At 36.5% G+C, this 25,091-nt stretch overlaps 1 protein-coding gene across 1 annotated transcript in view; it reads left to right on the top strand.

The window, feature by feature from the left end:
- The first annotated feature begins 8,904 nt into the window (after positions 1–8,904).
- LOC129499388 (uncharacterized) overlaps positions 8,905–25,091 on the top strand; it is a 91,211-nt gene continuing 75,024 nt past the window's right edge. Inside the window, 2 exon segments of the mRNA XM_055309053.1 lie at positions 8,905–8,984; positions 9,877–10,028. Of these exon segments, the coding sequence (XP_055165028.1) occupies positions 8,905–8,984; positions 9,877–10,028 (232 nt within the window).

Raw genomic sequence — 25,091 nt, 5'->3', positions numbered from 1 at the left:
AAAACCATATCTGGGGGCATCACAATGCCATATTTCAGGTTGTACTACAAAGCTGTGTTCATCAAGACAGTGTGGTACTGGCACAAAAACAGACACATAGATCAATGGAACAGAACAGAGAACCCAGAAGTGGACCCTGAACTTTATGGTCAACTAATATACGATAAAGGAGGAAAGACGATCCACTAGAAGAAAGACAGTCTCTTCAATAAATGGTGCTGGGAAAATTGGACATCCACATGCAGAAGAATGAAACTGGACCACTCTCTTGCACCATACACAAAGATAAACTCAAAATAGATGAAAGATCTAAATGTGAGACAAGATTCCATCAAAATCCCAGAGAAGAACTCAGGCAACACCCTTTTTGAACTTGGCCATAGTAACCGGAGAAGGACAAACAGTGTATGTTCTCATTCATTTGGGGAATATGAATAATAGCGAAAGGGAATATAAGGGAAGGGAGAAGAAATGTGTGAGAAATATCAGAAAGGGAGACAGAACATAAAGACTTCTAACTCTGGGAAATGAACTAGGGGTGGTGGAGGGGGAGGAGGGTGGGGGGTGGGGGTGAATGGGTGACGGGCACTGAGGGGTACACTTGACGGGATGAGCACTGGGTGTTATTCTGTATGTTGGTAAATTGAACACCAATAAAAATTAATTTATAAAAAAAACATTCACTATAAACATAAAAAAAAAAGAAGTAACAGACAAGATTGTTGAGTAATAGGTTAACACAACAGTGTCATTTGACAAAGAAAGGGCAGGAGAATGTGTATTAAGGATGATTTTAGATAGGTAGGTCAAAGAAGACCTCTCTGAGAAAGTTCTATTTGATCTGAGAAAGGTCAGAAAATGTAGTAGTTGGTACCCCTGGCATAAGGAACAGCACATTAAAATGGCCTGAGCTCTGAACAAACTTGATGAGTTCGAAGAAGAGAAAGAAGAAAGGTATGGTTGAAGCAAAGTGATCAAGGAGTAGCATGGTGGGAGCCGTAGCACATAAGGAGTTTGGATTTTATGTCAATTGCAATAGAAAGCTATTGGAATATCCTGACCAAAACCAGTGGGGCTTTCTGGTTCATACTTTAAGGTCAAAGTGGTGCTTCTTTTCTTCACATCCCTTAAGAAGATGTGCCCAGCAATATGATTATCATATTATTTACTTCACCTTAATTTTTGGCACTTCCTAAGTATTCCTTTATAGACTCTCCACTCTTCTTTCAGTAGACACATTCCTTTGAGAATCCATTCCATGATTTTATCTAACACTTGTATTTACTGATGATTGTCCATGATCTCTTTTGAGCTCCAAACTTATTGTCTAGCTATCAATATACATTGGTATAGACTCAATGGTCTCCTCAGAGCAGCTTTCTCCTTCCTACATTCCCTAAGTTGGTGAATGATACCAGCATCCAGTCAGAATCATTGTAGGAAGCCTTGGTTACCCCATATACTTAGTCAATAACCTTATCACATGAAATTTACTCATTAAAATCTATCTTATTCATCTCTTTCCTCTGCCTGCAGTGCAATATTAATCCCCTGCTATCTTTGCATCACCTCTCAACTGATACACTTCAAATGCCTGGTTTTCCTCTTTCTAGTTTCAGCTCTGCCATACACAATCCATTTTGCTTACTGCTGCCAGATATATATTGTAAAAAAGAACAAACTTGATCAAAAGGGACTCATGCTTAGACATTTTTGATGAAGAGATTTCTCACATTAACTCTAAGGGGCAGATTCTATTATTCTACTTTACAAGTGAAGTAACTGATACAAAGAGAGCTTGAGTAACCTGACCAAAGTATAGAGTCAGTAAGCAGCAGCACTCGGATTTAAACTTAATCTGATTCTAGACTCAGTGCTGACTAGATTCAAATTTATTAGTGCGACATTCAAGTGTCTGCGTAACTGCCCTTTGAAAACTTCCCAGCCTTCATTTCTCAAACATTTCTCTTATAATACATTCTCAAGCTATATTTAAACATATTGCAGGTCCCTTGCTGACATCATTCTCTCATCTTCTATGCCATTTTCTTGAGGTCTTTCTGACTGTGATAACTCTCTTCTTCTTTGTCACCCAATTAAAGCTTCTTTGTCCTTCAAGACTGTCAAAGTCTATTTTGTCTACCTCCAGGAAATCTCCCTGTTAATGTTGTCTGTTAGTGCATTACCCATCTGTGCCTTCCTCTATTATAGTAACTAATCCCCTCTATGTCATCACAACATTTACTTGTTTCTATTTCCCTTAACATTAAAAGTTCCTTAAGAGGAGTGTCTTTGTATTCTATATCCCAGTACCTTGTGTGATGATTGGTTCATAATATATTTTTTGAAATAAATTAATGAATAAGTACCACCATCCATTGCTATCTCATAGATTTAGTTTCATGGTGGAGAAGGTGGTCCTTAAAAATGGAGTACATAATAAAATAATTTTGAACAACAAGATGAGAACATCTAAGCATGGGGAGGCTACCCAGTTGTTCACACATAGGCAAGAGCAATTGTTAGTTATCTAGAGACTACCATCAGGGAATTGCATGTTGGAGGTTAGAATGCTGTGAAGGAGAAAGAGGATACATTAAAAATTGTATACTAGGCCCAACCAATAACCTAGTAACTATCTTGTGCTGTTACAATTAATTACCACCTTTCCTGATAAATATAACCAACTAGCCACAGCCATTTCCCCACACTGAATTGTTTTCTTTGTTTCACCAGCCTATAGATATTCAGCTACAAGTAGGGGGAAAATCTGTCAATCACTTTGCCAAGTTAGAATCTTGGAATTAAACTTATGATTTTTACATTTAAATAAAATTGACGAGGGAGATAGCTTCATAGAGAGAACTAGTGGGGATTTTGGAGGGAAGTATTTTTAAAAAGAGTAGAAATGCTGTAAAAAAAAAAAGGCTCAGGAGTCTGAAAAGCTAGCCAAAACTAAAGCTTAAACATTTAAAGAAGATTGGTACTTGGAAAGCTATTCACTAGTACAGTGTTCCAGCTTGGAAAGGTAGAAAATAAAATGCTGTTTACAAGTTTTCTCTGGTTTGTTATATAAAATGTGTTGTGCATGTGATATCTAAATTTAAAGTAACATGATTTAAACTGCACTACGTGATGAAGAGTCCTCTGAGGTCACTAAAGCTTTGATTTTCCAGTTAGCTTATTTTATAGCTAGTGCTTTGGAAGCCATCAAGTCCATAACGAGATAGATCAATCAGATTGTTTTTATTGGTCTACTGCGTACCATACACTATACACAGCAGTATTCATTGAATCAGACTGCTTGGGAACAGCAGCTTTAACCTTGAGACTAGAGCAGAGAAAATAACAGCTTCAAAATTAAATCTCCATGAATTATATATATTCTTATATAAAATTGAATTTTTAAACAGTGTCAATTGAAATCTTTTGGTAATGAACCAAGTGCAGTTATTTCAAAGAGGAATTGTGGTCAAAACATCACATGTTCACAGATTTAAAAAAGCTTTCTACACTTGATGTTCAAACATCAGGTTTTGCAGTGGTTTAAGAAACCCATGTTTGTAAAATGGCCTCAACAATATACTATTTTAAAGTTAAAGTAAACGGAAACAGATGGCCGCCAGAAGTTGCTTCAGATGCCTATGATTTTACATTTGTTAATCCCTTTCAAAAAAAAGAATCTAAGGTAAATCAAAAGAGGCAAGGCATATAGTACACGACATACAGAACATGGCACACTCTTGGTATTCAACAGATGTTCATTATTTTCTCCAGATTTTTGAGGTGGCTCTAAAGTTGATATAAAAAAAATCAACAAATTGCCTGACCTACTGGTTCCCTAAGTACAAATCCTTAGCTTCATCAGTGTTCAAATTCCTCCACAAAAACTCAATTGGCAATCAAGGTGAAACTGGAGATACTGGTGCAAGGATCACTAACCAGAAATAGTGTATCCTCAAGACAGGGTTAGGAGCATTACATTACATTACAATATCATTACAATACATTACAATATCTAAGTAAGTATATATAAACAGCGGTAAAATTCATACCCAAAGGATCTGATCTGTGGAATGAGGACATGAAAGGAGAATCCGTGGAGTTGAGAATACATGGAAGGCTGTGGCTGTTGCAATTTTAAAGAATTCCTCCGAGTTGAAGTAAATGTACACCCAAACCTGTCATTTAGGGGAAAAAATAAATAAATCCTTTAAGTTAGCTGTCCAGTGTCTTAGAGAAGTAGCTAAAGTTCATGAAGTAGCTCCCATTTTAGCAGCAACATGATGCAAATCAAGAACTAGCAAACAAGTACTTGTCTCCAAGGAGGCTGCATAGAGGCTGCATAGGCTACCAGTGTGGTTGAGAAACCAAATTCCAAAATACTTATGATGCATATAAATAGTGTACATAATTCCAAACACAGTATTGTTTGAGGTTAATTGGACACTTTGGTAGTCAGGGCCAGGGTCCCCAACAAGAAAACAGAGAGCTGAAACAGCTAAGACAAAACCACACTAGCATCCTGTTTTACAGCTTAGACAAGACCACAGTAGCATCCTGTCCAGCAGCCTCTGTATAAAAGACTTTTGCAAAACATCCTGAAACAGGGATCCCTGGGTGGCTCAGCAGTTAAGCACCTGCCTTCGGCCCAGGGTGTGATCCTGGAGTCCCGGGATCGAGTCCCATGTCGGGCTCCCTGCGTGGAGCCTGCTTCTCCCTCTGCCTGTGTCTCTGCCCCTCTCTCTCTGTGTCTCCCATGAATAAATAAATAAAATCTTAAAAAAAAAAACATCCTGAAACAAAACAATTAACCATAAAATGTTGGTCACTATCACAAATTGTTGAGACAATTAGTCTCCAGATGTCAGCACAGAATATGTGAATAATAACCTGATAGGTAAAGGGGTGCATGATCAAAGCCCTGATGGACGTACCTGGGCAGGGAATCCACACGGGGCCCACGCTCAGGATGCTCAAGAGAATTCTGCAGAAAAGCTCATAAAAACCCTAGATTTAAATGCCAAAACGACAACACTCTCAGGTCCCCTCCCTCTCTGAGAGCTTTATTCTATCATTCAATAAACTTTGCTCTGCTGCCCACAACCCTTCTGGTCTATTTCTTCATTCTTCAAAGCAGTGTGACCAAGAACCACCGGCAATAAAGAAACAAAAATCCCATAACAGTAGGAATTTAGTTTACATTAACCCAGGCATTGGGTGGGCTGAAACTTCATGATAAGGTCTCTCATACCTCATCAACAACCTGGGCTATCACAGAGTTGCCCAGAGCACTCAACTGTCAATATTCTCCTGTTCCATCTGACACCATGACCAGAACTCATCAGACATTCCCAAGGCTTACCTCTTAGGCTCTTTCTGGAAGAATTTCACTAAGAAATACTCTCAATATTTCAAGGTCTCAAAATGAAAACATTACTTCTGAATTTTTGATTATTAGACTGACAAGGGGTCAAAAATTATATTCCACTTACAGATGAGATAAAATTTTCCTGCTTCATCTTGCTGGGTTTTTTTCATCTCTGCCACCAGATTATAAATTCCACAAGTGCAGAGCCAAGTCTATTATATCCACCATTATACACCCATAACCTAGTAGGTGCTCATCTAATATTTATGGAATAGTAAATGCATGAAGAGATGGAAAAATGTTGCTGCTGAATTAAAAAAAAATAAATAAACCTCCTCTTGAGTTTTTCGGGACAACTCTTAGCAATGCTCTTTTCATATAGGAATCTCTTTAAAAGAGCCCTTTACAACTTGGCACCAACTTGGTTTTGTAGTGTCATCCTTTACAACATTGGTTTTTTACTTCTTGGTATTCACTGAAAATATCCAATATTTTTCTACATTAAATGCTTTTCTTACAATAAAGCAAGCATTAAATACTCGAGAAAATTCTGTGAATACTATATATGGTAAGTTATCAAGTCATCGTTTTCACTCTCCCCTGCTACACTGTCATTTTGTTGGACAGAAATAGAGTCTTAAATTCATCTCTGCCTTTCCCCGAGCCTAAGTCAGTATCTTCTACAAGGTCGGTATTCAAAAATATTTGTCAATTGAAAGGTGAATGAAAATCAGTGACTTCACTAAGGTACTAGTGTAAAATAATGACAGTAATTAATAATTTGACCAAATATAAACCTATGGTTTTATTCAACGCAATAGAGGTACTGATTGTGAGCTACTGAAACATTGGGGTCTTAAAGAAGGACCGATAGCTAGAGGCAAAACATATGGTCAAAGTCAGAGAGTGATGGTGCCTAAGGACTATTGTCTAAACAGAAGGCAACTCGTTGGCATTTTTCTTCAAAGTTCTCTGAGCCTGTGGCAGTATGGCAAGGATACTGTGAGACATTTTAATAGAGCTTGCAGCATATAAGGAAGTAAATGTGACAGCTGCAATTTAAACCTGCCTTGGGGCAGAACTTAGGGTTTTAAAAGAGAGGCATGCTTAACAAAGCTTCCTATTTAAGAAAAAGTCCAAAAAAGTGCACAAAATGCACAATTGGGTAAGACTAAGTTTCATAATAGATACTTGTCCACAGAAACTCATAGTTTATAATAGAGGAAAATGTCCATACATTTGCTGTGCTTCAGACTTCGTTCCTCCTAATTCCCTTTGCTCTCAGACGTGGGGTTATTTGTTGACAGACAATGCAAATCAGAAAGAGACACTGCTCGTCAGAGCAAGACACACTAATGTGGAGGGTGCCCTCAGGTATGTTCACAATGTAGGGAAGGGTGATACCATGGAATGAATCCTTCAATTGACATTCTCTGTGACTCCTGAGTTCAATCCAGTTCAAGAAATATTTATTGACCACCTACCATGTAGCATACACTGAAGTAGCTTTGTTAATGGCGATGTAGGCAAAAGTAGTTAGGCATATACAAACTTCAGCTTCAATACATGCCTCAGCATATTAGATGTTATGTTATGAGCTCTGTTAAAAGTAAGAAGAAGAAGAATATCTGTTGAGGGGTTATTGCTCACCAGACACTGTGCTAAGAGTTATATAATTTAATCCTCATAACAAACTAATGAGATATTGTGATTATGTGCCCCTTGTAGAAATGAGGAAATAGCAGCCTAAACAGGTGAACTAATTCTCCTAATGGGACATGATTAATACATAACAAAGCTGAGATGTAAATCCATATGCAATCTGAGTCTACACACAAAATCCTAATCACCTTTTATATTCCTTCCCAATTCATTTACAATTTCTGCTATTGTTTCCTCATCTGAAAAAAAGAAAACGGTGATAGAAAAAACTTTCTTGCTGTATTATCATAAAAATGAAAAATTCCATAGTTTTAATAACAGGAATAAGATACAGAAAGCATATAACACAGCAGAGTCATTAAATTATCTCCATTATAATTCAGTCTTATATTTTTCATTCATTTTTCCATTCTTGAAATTTCACATACTTCATAGTTTAAACTATGCAATTTAAAATTCACTTATACTATCCTTTTACGTTTTTTTTTTCACTTGAGTATATTTGAACCTCAATGTTGTATTAGTTTCAGGTGTACAACAGAGATTCCACTTCTTTTTTTTTTTTATTTATTTATGATAGTCACAGAGAGAGAGAGAGGCAGAGACACAGGCAGAGGGAGAAGCAGGCTCCATGCACCGGGAGCCCCACGTGGGATTCTATCCCGGGTCTCCAGGATCGCGCCCTGGGCCAAAGGCAGGCGCCAAACCACTGCGCCACCCAGGGATCCCAGATTCCACTTCTCTATACATTAATGCTATACTATCAGGTGTAGCTCCAATCTGTTACCATCCAACACTATTAAAGCACTATTGGGTATATTCCCTATTCTCTACCTTTTTTTCCCCTGTAATTTCTTCATTCCTGAACACAAAGCCTGTATCTTCCACTCCTTCACAAGCCTTCATCCACTTTCTCCATCCTCTACCCCTCTACCCTCTGGCAACTGTCAGTTTGTTCCCTGTATTTACAGGTTTGATTCTGCTTTTTATTATTTTGTTATTCATTCACCTTTTTTTTTAGATTCTACATAAAATTGATATACTATTTTGTCTTACTTGCTAATATTTCCAACACATTATAGCCTTCTTTTCCTACATAGTTAATACCTTTATGGATGAAACCATAATTCATATAGCCCATGCCCCACTTACTTTATCCACTCTCAGTTGAACTTACCTTCAATTCGTTGCTCTATTGCCTTCTGACTGATTAGTAAGATCTGGGTTCTTGATTTGCTGAGTACGCATTTCTTTCCCTGTACAAATAAGCCATCATACTCAACCTTTCCACTTGGATGGCTGCCTTAAGGTCCTACTGTGTGGGACAGGAAAGACTAGCAAATCCATTTGATGACCATGATTCATGGTCTTAGGCATGCACAGTTCTTGGGCCAGAGCCTATTGTCCCGCACCTGGGCAGGCCTCTGAGGCCAGGTGCCTCTGCACTGTTAATCTGATAGGGAGTGGGATGTACAAAGCATCCATGGAGCACTGGGGTTTGTACCATCAGTGGTGCAAACCAGACTCCTTAGATCAAGTCTGCAAAATGAACCTTCAGTATCCAGGACATCCAAGTAATTCCTGTCTCAAGACTCCCCCCACCAACCTTACATAGATCTCCTGAGATCCCGTGAGGTCAGGAGCCCATGGGAAGGGGAGGTCTCAGCTGCAGCCCCTCAAGCTTGATTCTGCCATCCCCTGAGCACCCCTGACCCTCTGCACATCCTGGTCTATCCTCCCCCTGCCCCACCATAAGGACCTGAATTTCTCCCACACACCTGAGGTGATATAGTGCACCCTGGGGGCTTCAACCATGTCTTGTTTGCCTTCCTAGGAAACTCCACACTCCACTAGCCCAACCACAACCCAGCATGGCCCTTGGGCATCCCCATGGCGTTCAAAAGAAAAGAAAGATTTCACACCTGAATCATGTTCACCAAAAGCAGTTTTGGTAATAAAGATATATGTTGATCTCTAGTTGCCTAATTCCTACTTTTGTTAGGTTGGTTCTCATTTCCAGATGGGATGCTCTCTAAGCATCCCCTCAATCCATATCTAATTAGAATACTTTCTATCCCCACACTTTTGGCTTAAAAACTACTTTTGAAATGCTTACATCACTACTTCAATAATTGACATATAATAAATGTAACTTTTTTCTTTTGCTAATTTTGAAATCTGCCTTGTTTCTCACTGTGGTAAGAAATGACTTAGGTTAGAGTACCTGCTACAATTTTTAATACACAACTGGTATCTAATAAATCTAATTTATTTGTTTTATTTTTTTAGGTTCTAGGTATAAAACACATAGTTTTTAGTACAAAAATAAGTTCTACTTAAAATGGTTGACTAACCAAGTGTCCTTGAAACTCACATCTTGTTTTTGTTTTCACAATGTTTATCTCACATAGAAAGCTTTTAAAATCTCTTGGCATGCTTTGTAACCTAAAGGGTTCTTTTGTATGAATCATATATGAATCACGGTAAGGTGCAGTTAGTTGTAAGCAATCAGTATCGATTTGTTCAACAGCAAGATCCTGTGAGAAGCTTCCATTTACCTTCTCTGAACATCGGATATACATTTGGGTCCTTTTGCAAGTTCTCACTCTGGCTTGCTTCCAGTTTGAACTCCTGTGCTTCCAACATTAGAAAGTTGAGAACTGTACTTTTGAGACCCTGTTTAGGTTTCTGGAGTCTAATTGATCCCCACCAATTAGATAGCTGAACACAAAATTTGGAAGGTGAAAATAACTCGGGAGCTTGCTTCCTGCCACTATTTCTATTGCAGTTACTAAAACAGTTCATGGACATGTTCATTTTTAGTGCAGTGTTTTTCTCTTAAGCTTCACGGGTAAGAAAGACACTGATAGTCGGGGTGACGACAGGATTCAGCCTCCTAGTGAACAGTCAATGGATACATGGGAATCAAGAGGAAGCCTCAATAGTGGTGATTTGATGTTCATTTTCAATACCTGGACTGGAGCTGTAGTGGGGTGTAAAACTGATCAGTTTTAGTATTGCCCTCAGATTTCACTTTCCCATGTAGCTGTGGCATATATTTCTGAGTGCCCTTGGAGAACCAACCTAAAACCTCATTCAAATCCTCCATTTATTTTATAATCTTTCAATTTTTAATATTAAATGACTTTCTGTTTAAAATTAAAGCAGTGTTTTCTGATGCCTGAAATGATCCCTGGCAGCTACAGAACTTCTCAAGTTTAATTCTTAAGTCTGTGCTGATTTTGCAGAATTAAAGACTTATTTTCTAAAGTGCTTTCATTTTTTATATATTATAGTACTGCTCTGAAAAGCCTTAAAGGACTATTTTTCATTCAGTACTTTAGATTTGTAAGTGAAATGTCATGGATGGGTCATTATAGCAAGAAATTACCTAATAGTCTTCTATTTCTACTGTCACAGGTGTCATAGAATTTAAAGTCAGACGTTATTGATGGATATACTAGTTGTGAATAATTTAACAGACATTAAATATAAAATTAGCAGATATGGATAGATTTTTATATAACCATATATAATGTTTTAAATGTTAATGACATTAAATAAATGTTAATAAATGTATCTTCTATCAATTTGTAAGGGTTACAGGAATCCAAAGACATTCAAATTTCATCAGTAAAATAACTTTATTAAAAAGAGTCTAGCAGAAAGGTTATTTAGCTTTGGGAAGGATCAGAACCTAACCTTTACAAAACAAAGAGATTGCTCCCATATACACATATTTTTTTTTTTTTTAGCTGCTACATCTTTGGGACCATTTCTGATGCTAACAGAAGCAGATGACAGCTGCTAGAAAAGCAAACCAAAATAATGGAATTTATAAAACTCAGAGTGAAAAGCAAAACAAGGTAATAGATAATGAAAAGAGTATGGGTGGGAGAAAGGGGAATAAAATTAATCAAAACACGAAACACATCTGTCTATTAAGAAATTCAAGTTAAAATGTTATAATTTTGATGAAGTATGAACTATATCAAAACAGTATTATGAATGCAGAATAGATTGAAAGTTGAGGTCAGGTTTTATATGTAAATCAAGAGTCCATCAAAAGAAAAGGCAAGTACAATGTAAAGCACACATATTTGTGATTTGCAGCATTAAGGAGGTTTATTCATCTCCTTTTTACAATTGTAACTAAGTTTGTTTTTCATAGAAGGGCTAGAATGCGTTCCACTAGTTATATGTTGATTGGTTACTTCTTATATTTCATTACAATAACATGTTAAGAAATAGATTTCCAAGATTTTATATTGCTGAGTAAATTGCAAGCTGCCAGAGCCAGGAGATCTTGTAATACAAATTCAAGATTCTGCAAATATAGAGACCATATTTAGGTTTATTTTAGAAACAAGATTGCAGGGTCTAGACAGGGTGAAATGGGGTTCTAATGGACAAAAATTTGGATCTGAGTTAGCCAATCACCTTGTCACTCTTCCAAGACATTTTTCCCACTTACTGGCTTTTAGTGCCCAAGGTAGTATTTAGTTTTCAAGTATGGGCTTCAATAAAGAATTAGAGATGATAGGGAGCCTTATGGGAGAAGAAAAAGACAAGATAATGGATGATTTGTACTGCAGGCTTGTTGTACCATTGATTTGACTATGTTTTATTTAAAATATACAGTTCTTCAACTTCAGCATGAAAATTCAGGTTTATGCTATTTAATTGCCCAAATATATCTAAAAGTTACCATATAACTTCAATTAAACTTTGCCACTTTGAAATATTGACATTAAAATAAAGGAAGAAGAAATTAAAGACATCGCTTATAAAAGGGATTGCTCTAGGTCTCATGTTGAGTCTTTATAATTTAATCCTAAATTTGTCACCTGTGATTCCTATCAACTGGATAAATGGCAATACATAATGACCCATAATGACATAGTGTGCCACATCAGGGCTTGTCAGAGTTTTGCATCCATTCCACCTTAAAGTGACCTTCTACCTCTACTACAAAGGACATGTTTCCTATATATATTTATATTTTCAATCAAATGCAAAGGTGTTTCCTTTAATCAGGACTCCTGAAAAACCATAAATGAACCAATCATGCATAATAAATCTTACATTCCTCAACCATTGAAAGGAAAAAAGAAAAGATGATTTATTCTGTCAACAAAATCACAGTAGGGATATCCTATTAGAGAATACAATATTAAAGACAAACATATTAGAGTAACTGAAAACAGTTGTGAAGGCCAAGGCATGTCATAATCTATATAATTTTAGTGAAGTTTATAATCAGGCTTAAAGCCCAATTTGCATTTGTAGGGCTTTAAGCCCTATTTTAACATTTGACTCAATACAAATTTTATTTTTGAATTACTAAATCAAATTTGCATATATATCTTGATTAGGCAATGGAAAGACAGTAATAAAATAAGTTTTCAGGCTCTGATAGGAAATAAAATATTATGAAAACACTGTGAGGAATATTTGCTCCATGTGCTGCTTATTGATCTATTCAAAGATTACTTTTTTTTCCTTGCAGGAAGTATGACAAGAAATAAGGAATCATTATCTTTTATATAATTAGTGGACTCTGGTAAAAAATAATGACTGTATCCTTGAACTGTCTTTGCCCTAGCCATGATCAATGAGCTCATAAGATCTTACTTAACTTACTGTGATTTGGTGTTATTTAGAATATCTTTTTTTCATCATGCCATCTCTTACCTAGAGTTAACAAGATCACATCCCACATAATTTAGCTTTGGTTAGGATATTAAAGTCAATGGGTAGAAACAATCAATAGAATTTCTATGATGAAGGACATCTCTCTATGCATGTAAATTAAAGTCTGAAACATCTTACATTTTGTTTTCCTGACTTAAAAATAACCTATATTTTCACTTGAAATCTCTTTTTTTTTTCATTTTCAAACTCATTCCTCACTTTAACTTTCTAGTCAGTTTATTCATTTCATGCTGATTGAGTTCCTACTCTGAGCCATATCCTATATATTCTTTCATACCCAGCACCCTACAAACCTTGATGTGCTCTTCCCTGATTATAGTATACTTCCTCCCCGCAGGTAAGCATCCTAGAAAATTTTATGATTATCAGTTTCTCATTTTTCCTTAGTTTCTCAATCTATGTATTTATCACATTTTAAAAACAGAATCATAAAGTATTTGTCTTTTTTGACTTGAAAATTTTATTCTTTTGGTCAAAATTATATTTTATATATTTATCCATATTGAATGGATACTTGCAGTTTGTTCATTTTAATTGCTATTTATTACATGATCTAATATATAACAATTTCTCTCTTCTATTGTTGACAAAATTTCAATTCTTCTAACTTTTTCCTATATAAAAATAGTGGCAAAAGGAACATTTTTGCATATGTATACATTTTTGTGTATACGAGATGAATATAACACATATGCATACATATATACATATACATGTTTCAACATATAATATTTTATATATAATCTTTCATATATCTTCTTGCATATATGTAGAACTTTACTGGAATTAAATTGGTGGGTCACAGGGTATGCGAACCTTCAATTTTTTCAGCAAACTTTTTTAATGATGGGGTAAAATAAATTGTTAATGTGAGTAATAATTTTTCCTCAATCTTACCAACACTTGATTTTCATAGGTTTTTAAATTTTTGCCAACCTAGTGGTTATGTAATGCTCTCAGTATGTTTTCATTTGCATTCACCTTATTATAAATGAGTTGTCTTCTCATGTTTATCCAACTATATTACACTCTAAATACTTTCCTGTTTTTCCATTCCCAAAGTTCCCAAGTTTTTAATCTACTTGGAAATTATTTTTATTTATAATATGAGGTTTGAGACAGGTTTTATTTTTTTCTGTACAATTACCCTATGTATTGAAAATTTATTTAAAAGTATCCTGTCTATGTTGATCTGCACCATGATATCCTTGAGGTATTACATATTCATATTCATATAGGTCTGTTTCTAAGTCTCCTATTACTTCATTGCTCAATTTTTCAATCTGTGTTCTTACAAAACAGACTTAAATACTCCAACTTTATATTTGGTAGGCATTTTGGGCTATACTGCAGAAGCGGAATAGATACACACCCAAAATTTGGTTGGCATGTGACACTCACGATGCCACACACAGAGCAAGAGTCTATGAAATAGTTTATTACTTATAAATTATTCTAAGAAGATTAAAGCAGGCTTCCCAAACAGGCTCATAATCACTTGAGAGAATGAGGAAATGGGAATTTTAGGGTTTTTACTGAATTGGGGGATGAGGCCAGGTTAAGTGTTCCCATGTGTGGGCAGGGGCTTGCTTGGCTTGAATCTTCTGCTGATGCCAAGAGGGGGTGCTTTCTTATCATCCTGCCTAGATATTGGGCAGAATTGGAAGAGGGAAGAGGGAAACTGTCAGCAGCTAGTTAACATTATGGAGTCAGATTCTTTCTTATAATTTACTCCTGATATTTACTGATTACTATATATGCCATGTTTCATTTAATTGAATTTGAACTTGTTTAAGTCATTATGATGTTCTATAAAACCTGCAGCCTGAAGTCCATAAAGTAGGTAAAAGTTCCATTGAATAGTGTGCTCAAGAGCCCAACATTATGCATTTCACTGAGAAATGAAATGAATGTCTCGGTCATGATCAGTAATGTCTGAAACTCCAAAAAGGATAAGGAGTGTCTTTCTGAGACCCTGTATTATGGCTTTAGTATACGCAGATGCATTTTTGACCTTGATTTATATTTGGAGTATCTGCAGGCAAGAGATTCCCAGAATATTTATTACAAAGGAGGAAACCGTAGACAAGGATTTTTTTTTTTTCTGCATTTGGCTGGACCCACACCCAGATTATTTGCAATATCCCATAGGCATAAAAATATGCATATGAGGTCTATTGTTATCCAGAGCATTCAGTGCCAACATGACTGCCTGAAATGTGTTCATTTGTGCTGGCCTTTAGTCCCATCCTTTATGAGAGACATGCTAGGGGAAAAGCAGCAACTCTTTGCTGAGTTCTATCACATGCAATGATACTACACCATCCAGAAATGCAGGAACTCCCCTTGCTATTTATTTACTAAGTTTCAGAGAGTCACCTGGTTGGCCAAGGAATCCTCTGGTATGATGGCATTTGGCACAGGACTGAATACAGGGAAGCTCGTCTCCTCCTTCAGGTGGGATATGGTAGAGGGCTCAGGTTTGTCTCCCATCATATAGTAAGGAGGACTTGGTAGCCATGCTGAGCTTATAGTGAGCCACTTCCATGATCTAACGTGTAATAGGCAGCTATGTATGGACAGTCACAGGCTGAGGGTCTATGAGAGTTTTTATTTCCAGGACAGTCCAGTATATGGCCCAGTATATGATTGCCATTCTAACGGCACATAGCATGAGACAAAGGTGGACAGTTTCTTGCATCAGAAAAACCACGGGAAATATGGCCACAATGAGAGATTATAGGAGGCATGAGAGGTTGTTGCGAAAGCCTTTAAAAGGAAGGATTAGCTAGGACTCCTTCAAGCACTATCAAAAATGCCTGTCGTATTTCAATTTGGACAGATTCTAGAGTTTTTTGCTGGATAGTTCCATTGAAAGTGGGTTTATTTATAAGGAACACCAAAGATCACTTAAATAAAACATAATTGTGGAATATATGTCTCCAGATCCCAGAAAAGCCTAAAAGATATTGTGGGTATTGAAAGGATCAACAGCTGTTGCTTGATGGTGTCAAAGACAAGAGGGCCTCAGTTTACCAAATAATTTTCAGTAACTTAACCAAGATAATAGAGGCTTTCAGTATGTATGAGTCAATGGCTCATCTCCTTTTTTGTGAGCTCTTTAGTATATGCATGTTCTGAAGGAATGTGTGAAATGAAAGTCAGAAGAAGATCTTATCAAGGTAATGTCTTAACTGTGATCTTGGAGAAATTTGTATGTATGCATTTAACATCTTGCCTGCAAAAGTGTATTTATGTCCCTACAGAAGTTAAGGCATTTTGAGATAAATACCTCTATTAAATCATTGTGTTGCACACCTTGAACTTCATAATGTTGCATGCCAATTAAATCTCAATAAGGCTGGGAAGAAAAAAAGTTAGGTCAAATTATAGTTGAAAGCTGCTGAAATAGGCACTGAACAGAACATATTAGCCAAATATATAATAGCAAAACACTTACCAATTGCTGATAATTGGTAAAATTGGATGGAATCAGCAATTTCAAATTTCAAAAACATATGGTAGAGGGGCTTAATAGGGCCCACAGTATCAAGGCTGTGGTAATATACTATGAGATGGTACTCTTTCTTTGTAGGTTTAAGAGCAGGCCAAATTGGATTATTGAACAGAGAAGCAGTGAGGATAATCATGCTTTCTCAAAAAAAGTTTTGTATAATGAGTTTCAATCCTTGAAAGCTTTTATTTAGTTTACATTGGGTCATATTAATGATTTTAACTAGGGGAGAGAGGACATGTTTATGATGTCTCACCTTGGCAAACCAATTTTTAAGAGACAAAGAGTCTATTTAATTTTATTACTTATTGGGTCAGAGTGTCCACGTCTACTAGAGGGATACTATGACCATGGAAAATTTAGGCCAAGTAACAGTTCTGATGGTTAATATGAAGTGTCCCTTTTTTGTACTCCATTTTACATCTTGTAATTCCTATAAGAATATGGGAGGGGAGAGATACCCTATTAAAATTTAGTGAGGTCCCTGGGGTATAACTAATTGAATCCCACTTTTAATTAAGCCCATGAGATTTGCCAGTTGATACATTTAGCAGGTGCTCATAATCCATGTTGTCATGTCATAGAGGTGCAACAGCCAATCACCATCCTATCTTTTTGCAATATAAATTATTTTAGTAAATTGTGGATTTTCATTGGGTCAAATTATGGACTTCAGTTTCCATTGTTTGTTCCCTTCTCTAGTATCCAAGTTTATTTCTACCCCACACCCAACTTTTTTGTCATTACTAGATCTATTTTGTAGTACAGGAGGTCCTCTCTAGCCTGCTTATAAGTTACTTACAGAGAACCTCATATCAGTATTGTCAGGGTTAGGATAATCCACCATGTCAAGGGTTTCTTCATAGGGTTTCAAGACCATAGGACAAAGTAAGGTTTGAATTAGCCCCCTTTTGTGGAGATAGAGACATGAGCAGCAGCAGCAATAGTAAAGGCAATTCACAGGGTCCTAATAAGCCATCTACCTTTAGGATCATGGATCTCAACAATTCAATCTTCAAATAGTAACCAATGTTCAAATAGTGTCTGCTCTTCCTCCACATAAGTCATCACCCAATGGGCCTGTATATAGCACAGGATATAGTCTTTCTCCTGGATGCTCTATAGCATGAGGCCAATGCCTATTTGAGACACATAGCAATTTGTCACAGATTATATCAGGTTACACTTGATCCTAATGTCAGCTTACAATGAAATAGAGACACATGATACAGTCTAAGACACACATATAAGTAGAAGCTGAGACACAGGATATAGAGCTACTTTTACGTGTGTCCCAATCCTACACCTTTGTCCCTAAGTGCCAACTAATTATTGAACTGACTTAGTTTGGTTAAACCTGAGGTAGAGTCCCTGAGTCAGTTTGATCAACTATAGCAGAATACTATAAACTCGGTGGCTTAAAAAACAAATATTTCTCACAGTTTGGAACACGGAAGTCTGAGATCAGAATGCCAGCATGGTTGGGTTCTTTGTGAGACTTCTACTTGGTTATATATTGACATAGCCTTACTTCATATGTGTCTGCATAGCGAGATCCTCTGTCTCTTCCTCTTTTTATAAGGGCATTAATTTCATTATAAGGGCCCCACCCTTGAGACCTGGTCAAATTCTTTTTCTCTTCCAAGGTCATACCTCCAAATACCATTACACTGGAGATTAGAGTTTCAACAGTGGATTTTATGGGTCACAAACATACAATCCATAGTACAGAGCCTTAAAAGGATCCAACAAATGTAGCACAGAGCAACATAACTCAAAGTGTAAGCTGGCAGGCAGACAGTAGATCTAAATGTATGCACACCATCAGGCAGCAAAGCCAATAAACAAACTAAAGCAAAAGAACAAGGACTCCTGGTGGTGGTAGACTTCCTACTCCTAGTATTAATGGTTGTATCCACCCCTAAGAGGCCATACAGACCCAACTCAAAATTCGGTTCTGATGTCAAGAATGATGATGTCATATCCACACAAAGAGTAGGTGAAGATATTTACTACTTATCAAATGAGGCTTTCTGGGGACAGCAATGCAGATTTCCCAAGGAAATCCAAAAATGGCTTCGGAAAGTGAGGAAAGGGGTCTTGTTTGGGAGTTTTGTTGTGATTAGTCTTTGGCACCAGGCCAAGGATTCCTGCACTTGGGTAGATGTTGCAAAGGTTTGAATGTCTATCTAGCACCAAAAGAAGGAATCCTAGACTGTATTATTAGTCTGATCACTTGTGTGGCTGAGGGAAAGAGGGAAGGATTAAACTCAAAAGCACTCAAAATCAAATAATAAAATATGAAATATATTTTTAAGTAAGACACCTCCTTCCTCTTACATAATTATAAGTACACTGATGTGATTCTCCTTGTGTTCATCCTTCTTGGAGTTTATTAGACCTCTTAGATATATAGATTCATGTCTTTTATCACATATAGGAAGTTTTTGACTATTATTTGCTCAAATATTTTTTCCCCGTTCCCAGTCTCCTCTCCTCTGGGACTCCATATATTCACGTGTTGCTGTACTTGATGGTATTCCATAGTCTCATAGATTCTGTTCAGTTTTCTTCGCCCTTCTCTTTTCTCTTCAGAGAATATAATTTAAATGAACTTATAATCAAGTGTGCTCATTTTTTTTCTGTTATACAAATCCGCTGTTGAAAAGTACATCATATGTTTCCCATTTCAGTTATTTTAACTTTTAACTCTAGAATTTCTGGTTGCTTTTTTTGTTGTTGTTTATCATTTCTATCTCTTGGTTATTTATTTTTATTTATTTATTTTTGAGATGTTATTCTTCTGATTTCCTTTAGCTCTTTATCCATGATTTCCTTTAGGTCTTAGAGTGTACTTAAAATACTTAATATAAAGCTTTGTCCATTAAACCCATTGTCTGAGCTTCCTCAGGAACAGTTTTGTTAATCTCACCTATAAATTGGCCATACTTTCTTGCTTCTTTGCATGCTTCATAACTTTCTGTTGAAAACAGCATTTGGAATATTATAATATCCTAACTCTGGAAATCAGATTCTTCCTTCTCCTCAGAGTTCTTTTCTGCTGCTTGCTGTGATTGTAGTAGCTTGTTTAGTGACTTTTCATTTTTTAATTTAATTTAATTTAATTTAATTTAATTACTTATTCATGAGAGACACAGAGAGAAATAGAGATGCAGAGACACAGGCAGAGGGAGAAGCAAGCTCCATGCAGGGAGCAGGATGTGGGGCTCGACCCCACGTCTCCAGGATCAGGCCCTCGGCCGAAAGCGACACTAAACCGCGGAGCCACCTAGGCTGCCCTAGTGACTTTTAAACCGTTTTGTAGTTTATATTCACTGTAATGTTTTGATACTCAAGTATGTGTTCCTTCAGCTTGTGGTCAGCTAGTGTTTTGAGAGATATTTATTTGAGTACTTGAAACTAAAATTTAGTTTAGAAAAAGTTTTAAAAAATCTCTTCTGGTCTTTGAAGATTGGTTCTGTGTTGGAATATTTTTCAATGCTTAGGCTATTTACACGTCAACCTTAGGCTTCACTTCCTGCTTGTGCTGAACCAACAGATGGGTCAAAAGTATACACTTAAGTGTATAATTTTTGTATGTTCCTTACCGCTTGATTTTCTTCTGCTTTTCTCACGTTTCCACCTTTGTCTAATTAGTTTGCTTTATATTTCAACTCTGTAAAGAACAACAAAAACTATTATATTTAAATTCACAGATTTTCCTTCTTCTATTCATTGTTTTTCCTTTCTCATAATACTTTGCTCTTCTTTGTGATGATTTTATTTGATTTCTTTAAGGTGTCATTCTACTGCTTATATTTTCTCTTTATTTCCCTTTTTCTTCTTTACCTATTTTTATGTGGGAGGCTTACCTCAAATATCTGGTTATCCATATTCTGAGGATTTTATATGGCCTTGAGGGTTATTTTGTACTTATGAAAGTCTATTAAGGATAAATATTTTGTTTAAAGAATTAATATTTAATTTGTTAATGATATTATTTTAATTTCTCTAAGTCTTATTTTTTAAAATTTTTATTTATTTATTCATGAGAGACACAGAGAGAGAGAGAGGCAGAGACCCAGGCAGAGGGAGAAGCAGGCTCCTCACAGGAAGCCTGATGCAGGACTTGATCCCAGGACCCCAGGATCATGACCTGAGCCAACGGCAGATGGTCAACCAATGAGCCACCCAGGTGTCCCAATTTCTTTAAGTTTTAAATACATTTTATAGATCAGTTATAAATTTAGACGTCTTTGAACCACATATGTTCATTTCAAAGGAAGTTAATTGTAAACTTTAAATTGCATTTAATCATGTCATATTTTTAATTTCCTTCAAATTACTCCAATTGTCTGATTAAAACAAAACCTTCCTGTGTATTTAAATGATTTATAAATCTAATAAAGTAAACTTGTGAATATGATTAATCCAAAGTTCTCTCAGAATTTAACACTGAGTTTATGCTTAATAAGATTACATCTCTAAATCAAAAAACTAAATCAATTATTTAATAGTAATTAGAAGATTGTCACTCTAATAGGCCAAGTTCTCTTAAAGATTATAAGTCTATAAAATGCCATAAATATAGGTACAAATCCACGGGGCCTAGGAGACTCATTCCCTTTTTCATTTCTGTACCTTGCCAAGTATAAAGCTCAGCAGATTTAAAGTAGCACAATAGAAAAACACCAGGTTCTCCAGATGTTCCACCTTCCCAATAAGGATATGATCAAGAAGCTCTTATTGTTACATAGTCAATAAAGTGATCCCTACCTTTTTCTAGATCCTTCATGATTAGATACAAAACATACAAATGGGCCCCCTCTACTGTCTATCTTACATACTCTTTCTCTGCTAGACCTACACAAGCTTTTCTGTGGGATAATGAGAACTCAAAGAGTTATATGCACTATACTAGAGTTCTGTGCCTGCAAGCTACTCTACACAATTTCTCTACTAATAGAAATATTTCTTTACCACCATTTTATATATTAAGGAAGACAGTTCTTAGCTTATTGAAATAACTTTTATAGCTCCTTTGTTTTGAGCTTCAAAATTTCAACAGGACTTGGTCTTGGATATTATAAAATCAGTATCCTTGCATTTATTAGAAAATTTTACATTCACATGCACCAAATTTTATAATCAGTACCTATTAAACTTTTATAGAAAGAAAATAAAAGCATATTCTTGTCAAAGAAAGTTATGGTTAAGGCAAACTGTAAACATTAAGGAGGTCAATGTATTCTAAGAAGGAAACATAATTTGAGTTACAGTAATAATATCAGATTATTCTATTTTCTAGTAGTCTTGAAAGAGAGGGATGGTAAAGCGTGCTCAAAATGGTGGAAATATAAGAAAAAGTAACGGCGGGGATCCCTGGGTGGCTCAGCGGTTCAGCGCCTGCCTTCGGCCCAGGGCGTGATCCTGGAGTCCCAGGATCGAGTCCCCCATCAGGCTCCCTGCATGGAGCCTGCATCTCCCTCTGCCTGTGTCTCTGCCTCTCTCTCTCTCTCTCTCTCTCTCTCTCTCTCTCTCTCTCCGTCTCTCATGAGTAAATAAATAAAATCTTTAAAAAAAAAAAGGTAAGGTGGTAGTAACATGTTTGTTAATGCTTTTAGATCTAACTCATTTAAAAACATTACGAATGTACCAATGTGAAGAGAAGTTTGTGAAATTTAAAATAATAGGTTTATTATAGCAAGTCCTTCTGTATTAATAGTAATTAACCATCTGCAGCTTTCATATCACAAGCAGAAACTCATGATAATTCCCTGTTCACTAAGGCATGCAAAAGCTATTATTTACTCATTAGCACATTAGTTTAGTACTGTTTCTTTAATTACCAAATTTTAAGATAGAAAGTAAGACAAGTTTTCTTTCAATTTTACTTACAAAACATGGAAATTGTATTTGCTCTTATGCTGCCAATGAATATATATCCCCTGATTGATTATTTTTGAAATCTTATTTCCACAGAGAATTAAATGTTGACTATTCAAGTTTTCCTGTTAGGAGAAAATAGATTTCCTATCAATGCTTGGATGACATCACACACTCCAGAATACAAAATAAAATACATTTATTTCATATCTGAGATGTCTGGCACAGATGTTTCTGAAAGGCAGAAGGCATGTAAAATGTAAAAACTCCTGAAAAGTGCTAAACGCTGTAATCCAACCTGTCATAACTGTATTGCTCTTTAAAGATATTGCCTGAAAAGAACTTTTAGAAAACTCTTGGGTTGGTAAATCAAAATGCTTACTTTTATCAGTAACCAATCAAATCAATATAATTTCACTACTAAATAAAGTACTGTATATATAGAAGTGGGGGTGTAGAAGCTGACTTATTCTGATTTTTATTTATTTTTAATTCTTCCTTTTGAAAATTTGCTTATCTGTTAGACAGAAAGAATAGAGAAGACATATTTAAGGATGTCAATAGCTCATTTAATTTTAAAATTCATAGCTATTTTCAAAAAACTGCACAATTTGTAGGGCCTAGTAAAATATAAAAATTCAGGACTCCTTATTCAAAATTATCAAGAATTTCTTTTTTTTAACATTTTTAAATTTAAATTCAATTTGCCAACATACAGTATAATACCCAGGGCTCCTCCCATCAAGTGCCCTCTTCAGTGCCTGTCACCCAGTTACCCCATCCCCCCAACCACCTCTCCTTCTGCAACCCTTTGTTCATTTCCCAGAGTAAGGAGTCTCTGATGGCTTGTCTCCCTCTCTAATCTTTTCCACTCAGTTCCCCTCCTTTCCCTTATAATACTTTTCACTATTTCTTATATTCCACATATGAGTGAAACCATATGATGATTGTCCTTCTCTGATTGACATATTTCACTCAGCATCATACCCTCCAGGTCCATCCACATCAAAGCAAATAGTGGGTATTTGTCCTTTCTGAAGGCTGAGTGATATTCCATTGTATATACAGACCACATCTTCTTTATCCATTCATCTTTCGAAGGACACCGAGGCTCCTTCCACAGTTTGGCTACTGTGGACATTGTTGCTGTAAACATTGGAGTGCAGATGTCTGAGCGTTTCATTGCATCTGTATCTTTGGGGTAAATATCCAGTAATGCAATTGCTGGGTCGTAGGGTAGCTCTATTTTTAACTCTTTGAGGACTCTCCACACAGTTTTCCAGAGTGGCTGCACCAGTTCACATTCCCACCAACAGTGCAAGAGGGTTCCCCTTTCTCCACATCCTCTCCAACGTTTGTTGTTTCCTGTCTTGTTAATTTTCCCCATTCTCACTGGTGTGAGGTGGGATCTCGTTGTGGTTTTGAATTGTATTTCCCTGATGGCACGTGATGCAGAGCACTTTCTCATATGCTTGTTGGCCATGTGTATGTCTTCTTTGGTGAAATTTCTGTTCATATCTTTTGCCCATTTTATGATTGGATTCTTTGTTTCCCTGCTGTTGAACTTAATAAGTTCTTTATAGGGATCCCTGGGTGGCGCAGCAGTTTGGCGCCTGCCTTTGGCCCAGGGCGCGATCCTGGAGACCCGGGATCGAATCCCACGTCGGGCTCCCGATGCATGGAGCCTGCTTCTCCCTCTGCCTGTGTCTCTGACTCCCTCTCTCTCTCTCTCTCTCTCTGTGTGACTATCGTAAATAAATAAATAAATAAATAAATTAAAAAAAAATAAGTTCTTTATAGATCTTGGGTACTAGCCCTTTATCTGATATGTCATTTGCAAATATCTTCTCCCATTCTGTAGGTTGTTTTTTAGTTTTGTTGACTGTTTCTTTTGCTGTGCAAAAGCTTTTTTCTTTTAAGGTTTTATTTGTTTATTCATGAGAGACACGCACATAGAGAGAGAGATAGAGACAGAGGCAGAGACACAGGCAGAGAGAGAAGCAGGCCCTTGCAGTGAGCCCGATGTGGGACTCGATCCTGGTGTCCTGGGCCGAAAGCAGTGCTAAACTACCCATGTGCAGAAGCTTTTTATCTTGATGAAGTCCCAATAGTTCATTTTTGCTTTTGTTTCCCTTGCCTTCATAGATGTATCTTGTAAGAAGTTGCTGTGGCCACATTCAAAAAGGGTGTTGCCTGTGTTCTCCTCTAGGATTTTGATGGATTTTTGTCTCACATTTAGATCTTTCATCCATTTTGAGTTTGTCTTTGTGTATGGTGTAAGAGAGTGGTCCAGTTTCAATCTGCACATGGCTGTCCAGTTGTCCCAACACCATTTATTGAAGAGACTGTCCTTTTTCCAGTGGATAGTCTTTCCTGCTTTGTCAAATATTATTTGATCATAAAGTTGAGGGCCCATTTCTGGTTTATCTATTCTGTTCCATTGATCTGTGTGTCTGTTTTGTGCCAGTACCACACTCTTGATGATCACAGCTTTGTAGTACAACTTGAAATCCAGCATTGTGATGCCCCTGGCATTGGTTTTATTTTTCAATAGTCCTCTGGATATTCGGGGTCTTTTCTGATTCCATACAAATCTTAAGATTATTTCTTCCAATTCTCTGAAGAAAGTCCATGGTATTTTGAAGGGAATGCATTGAATGTGTAAATTGCCCTGGGTAGCATTGACGTTTTCACAGTATTTATTCTTCTAATCCATGTGTCTTCCTCAATTTCTTTCAGAAGTGTTCTGTAGATTTTAGGGTATAGATCCTTTACCTCTTTGGTTAGGTTTATTCCTAGGTATCTTATGCTTTTGGGTGCAATTGGAAATGGGGTTGACTCCTTAATTTCTCTTTCTTCAGTCTCATTGTTAGTGTATAGAAATGCCACTGATTTCAGTGCAGTGATTTTGTATCCTGCCACACTGCTGAATTGCTGTATGAG

Source organism: Nyctereutes procyonoides, unplaced genomic scaffold (genome assembly GCF_905146905.1).
Source record: "Nyctereutes procyonoides isolate TBG_1078 unplaced genomic scaffold, NYPRO_anot_genome, whole genome shotgun sequence".
Lineage (NCBI taxonomy): Eukaryota > Metazoa > Chordata > Mammalia > Carnivora > Canidae > Nyctereutes > Nyctereutes procyonoides.
The sequence above is the reverse complement of the archived record's forward strand: the minus strand, read 5'-3'. Positions and strand labels throughout refer to the sequence as shown.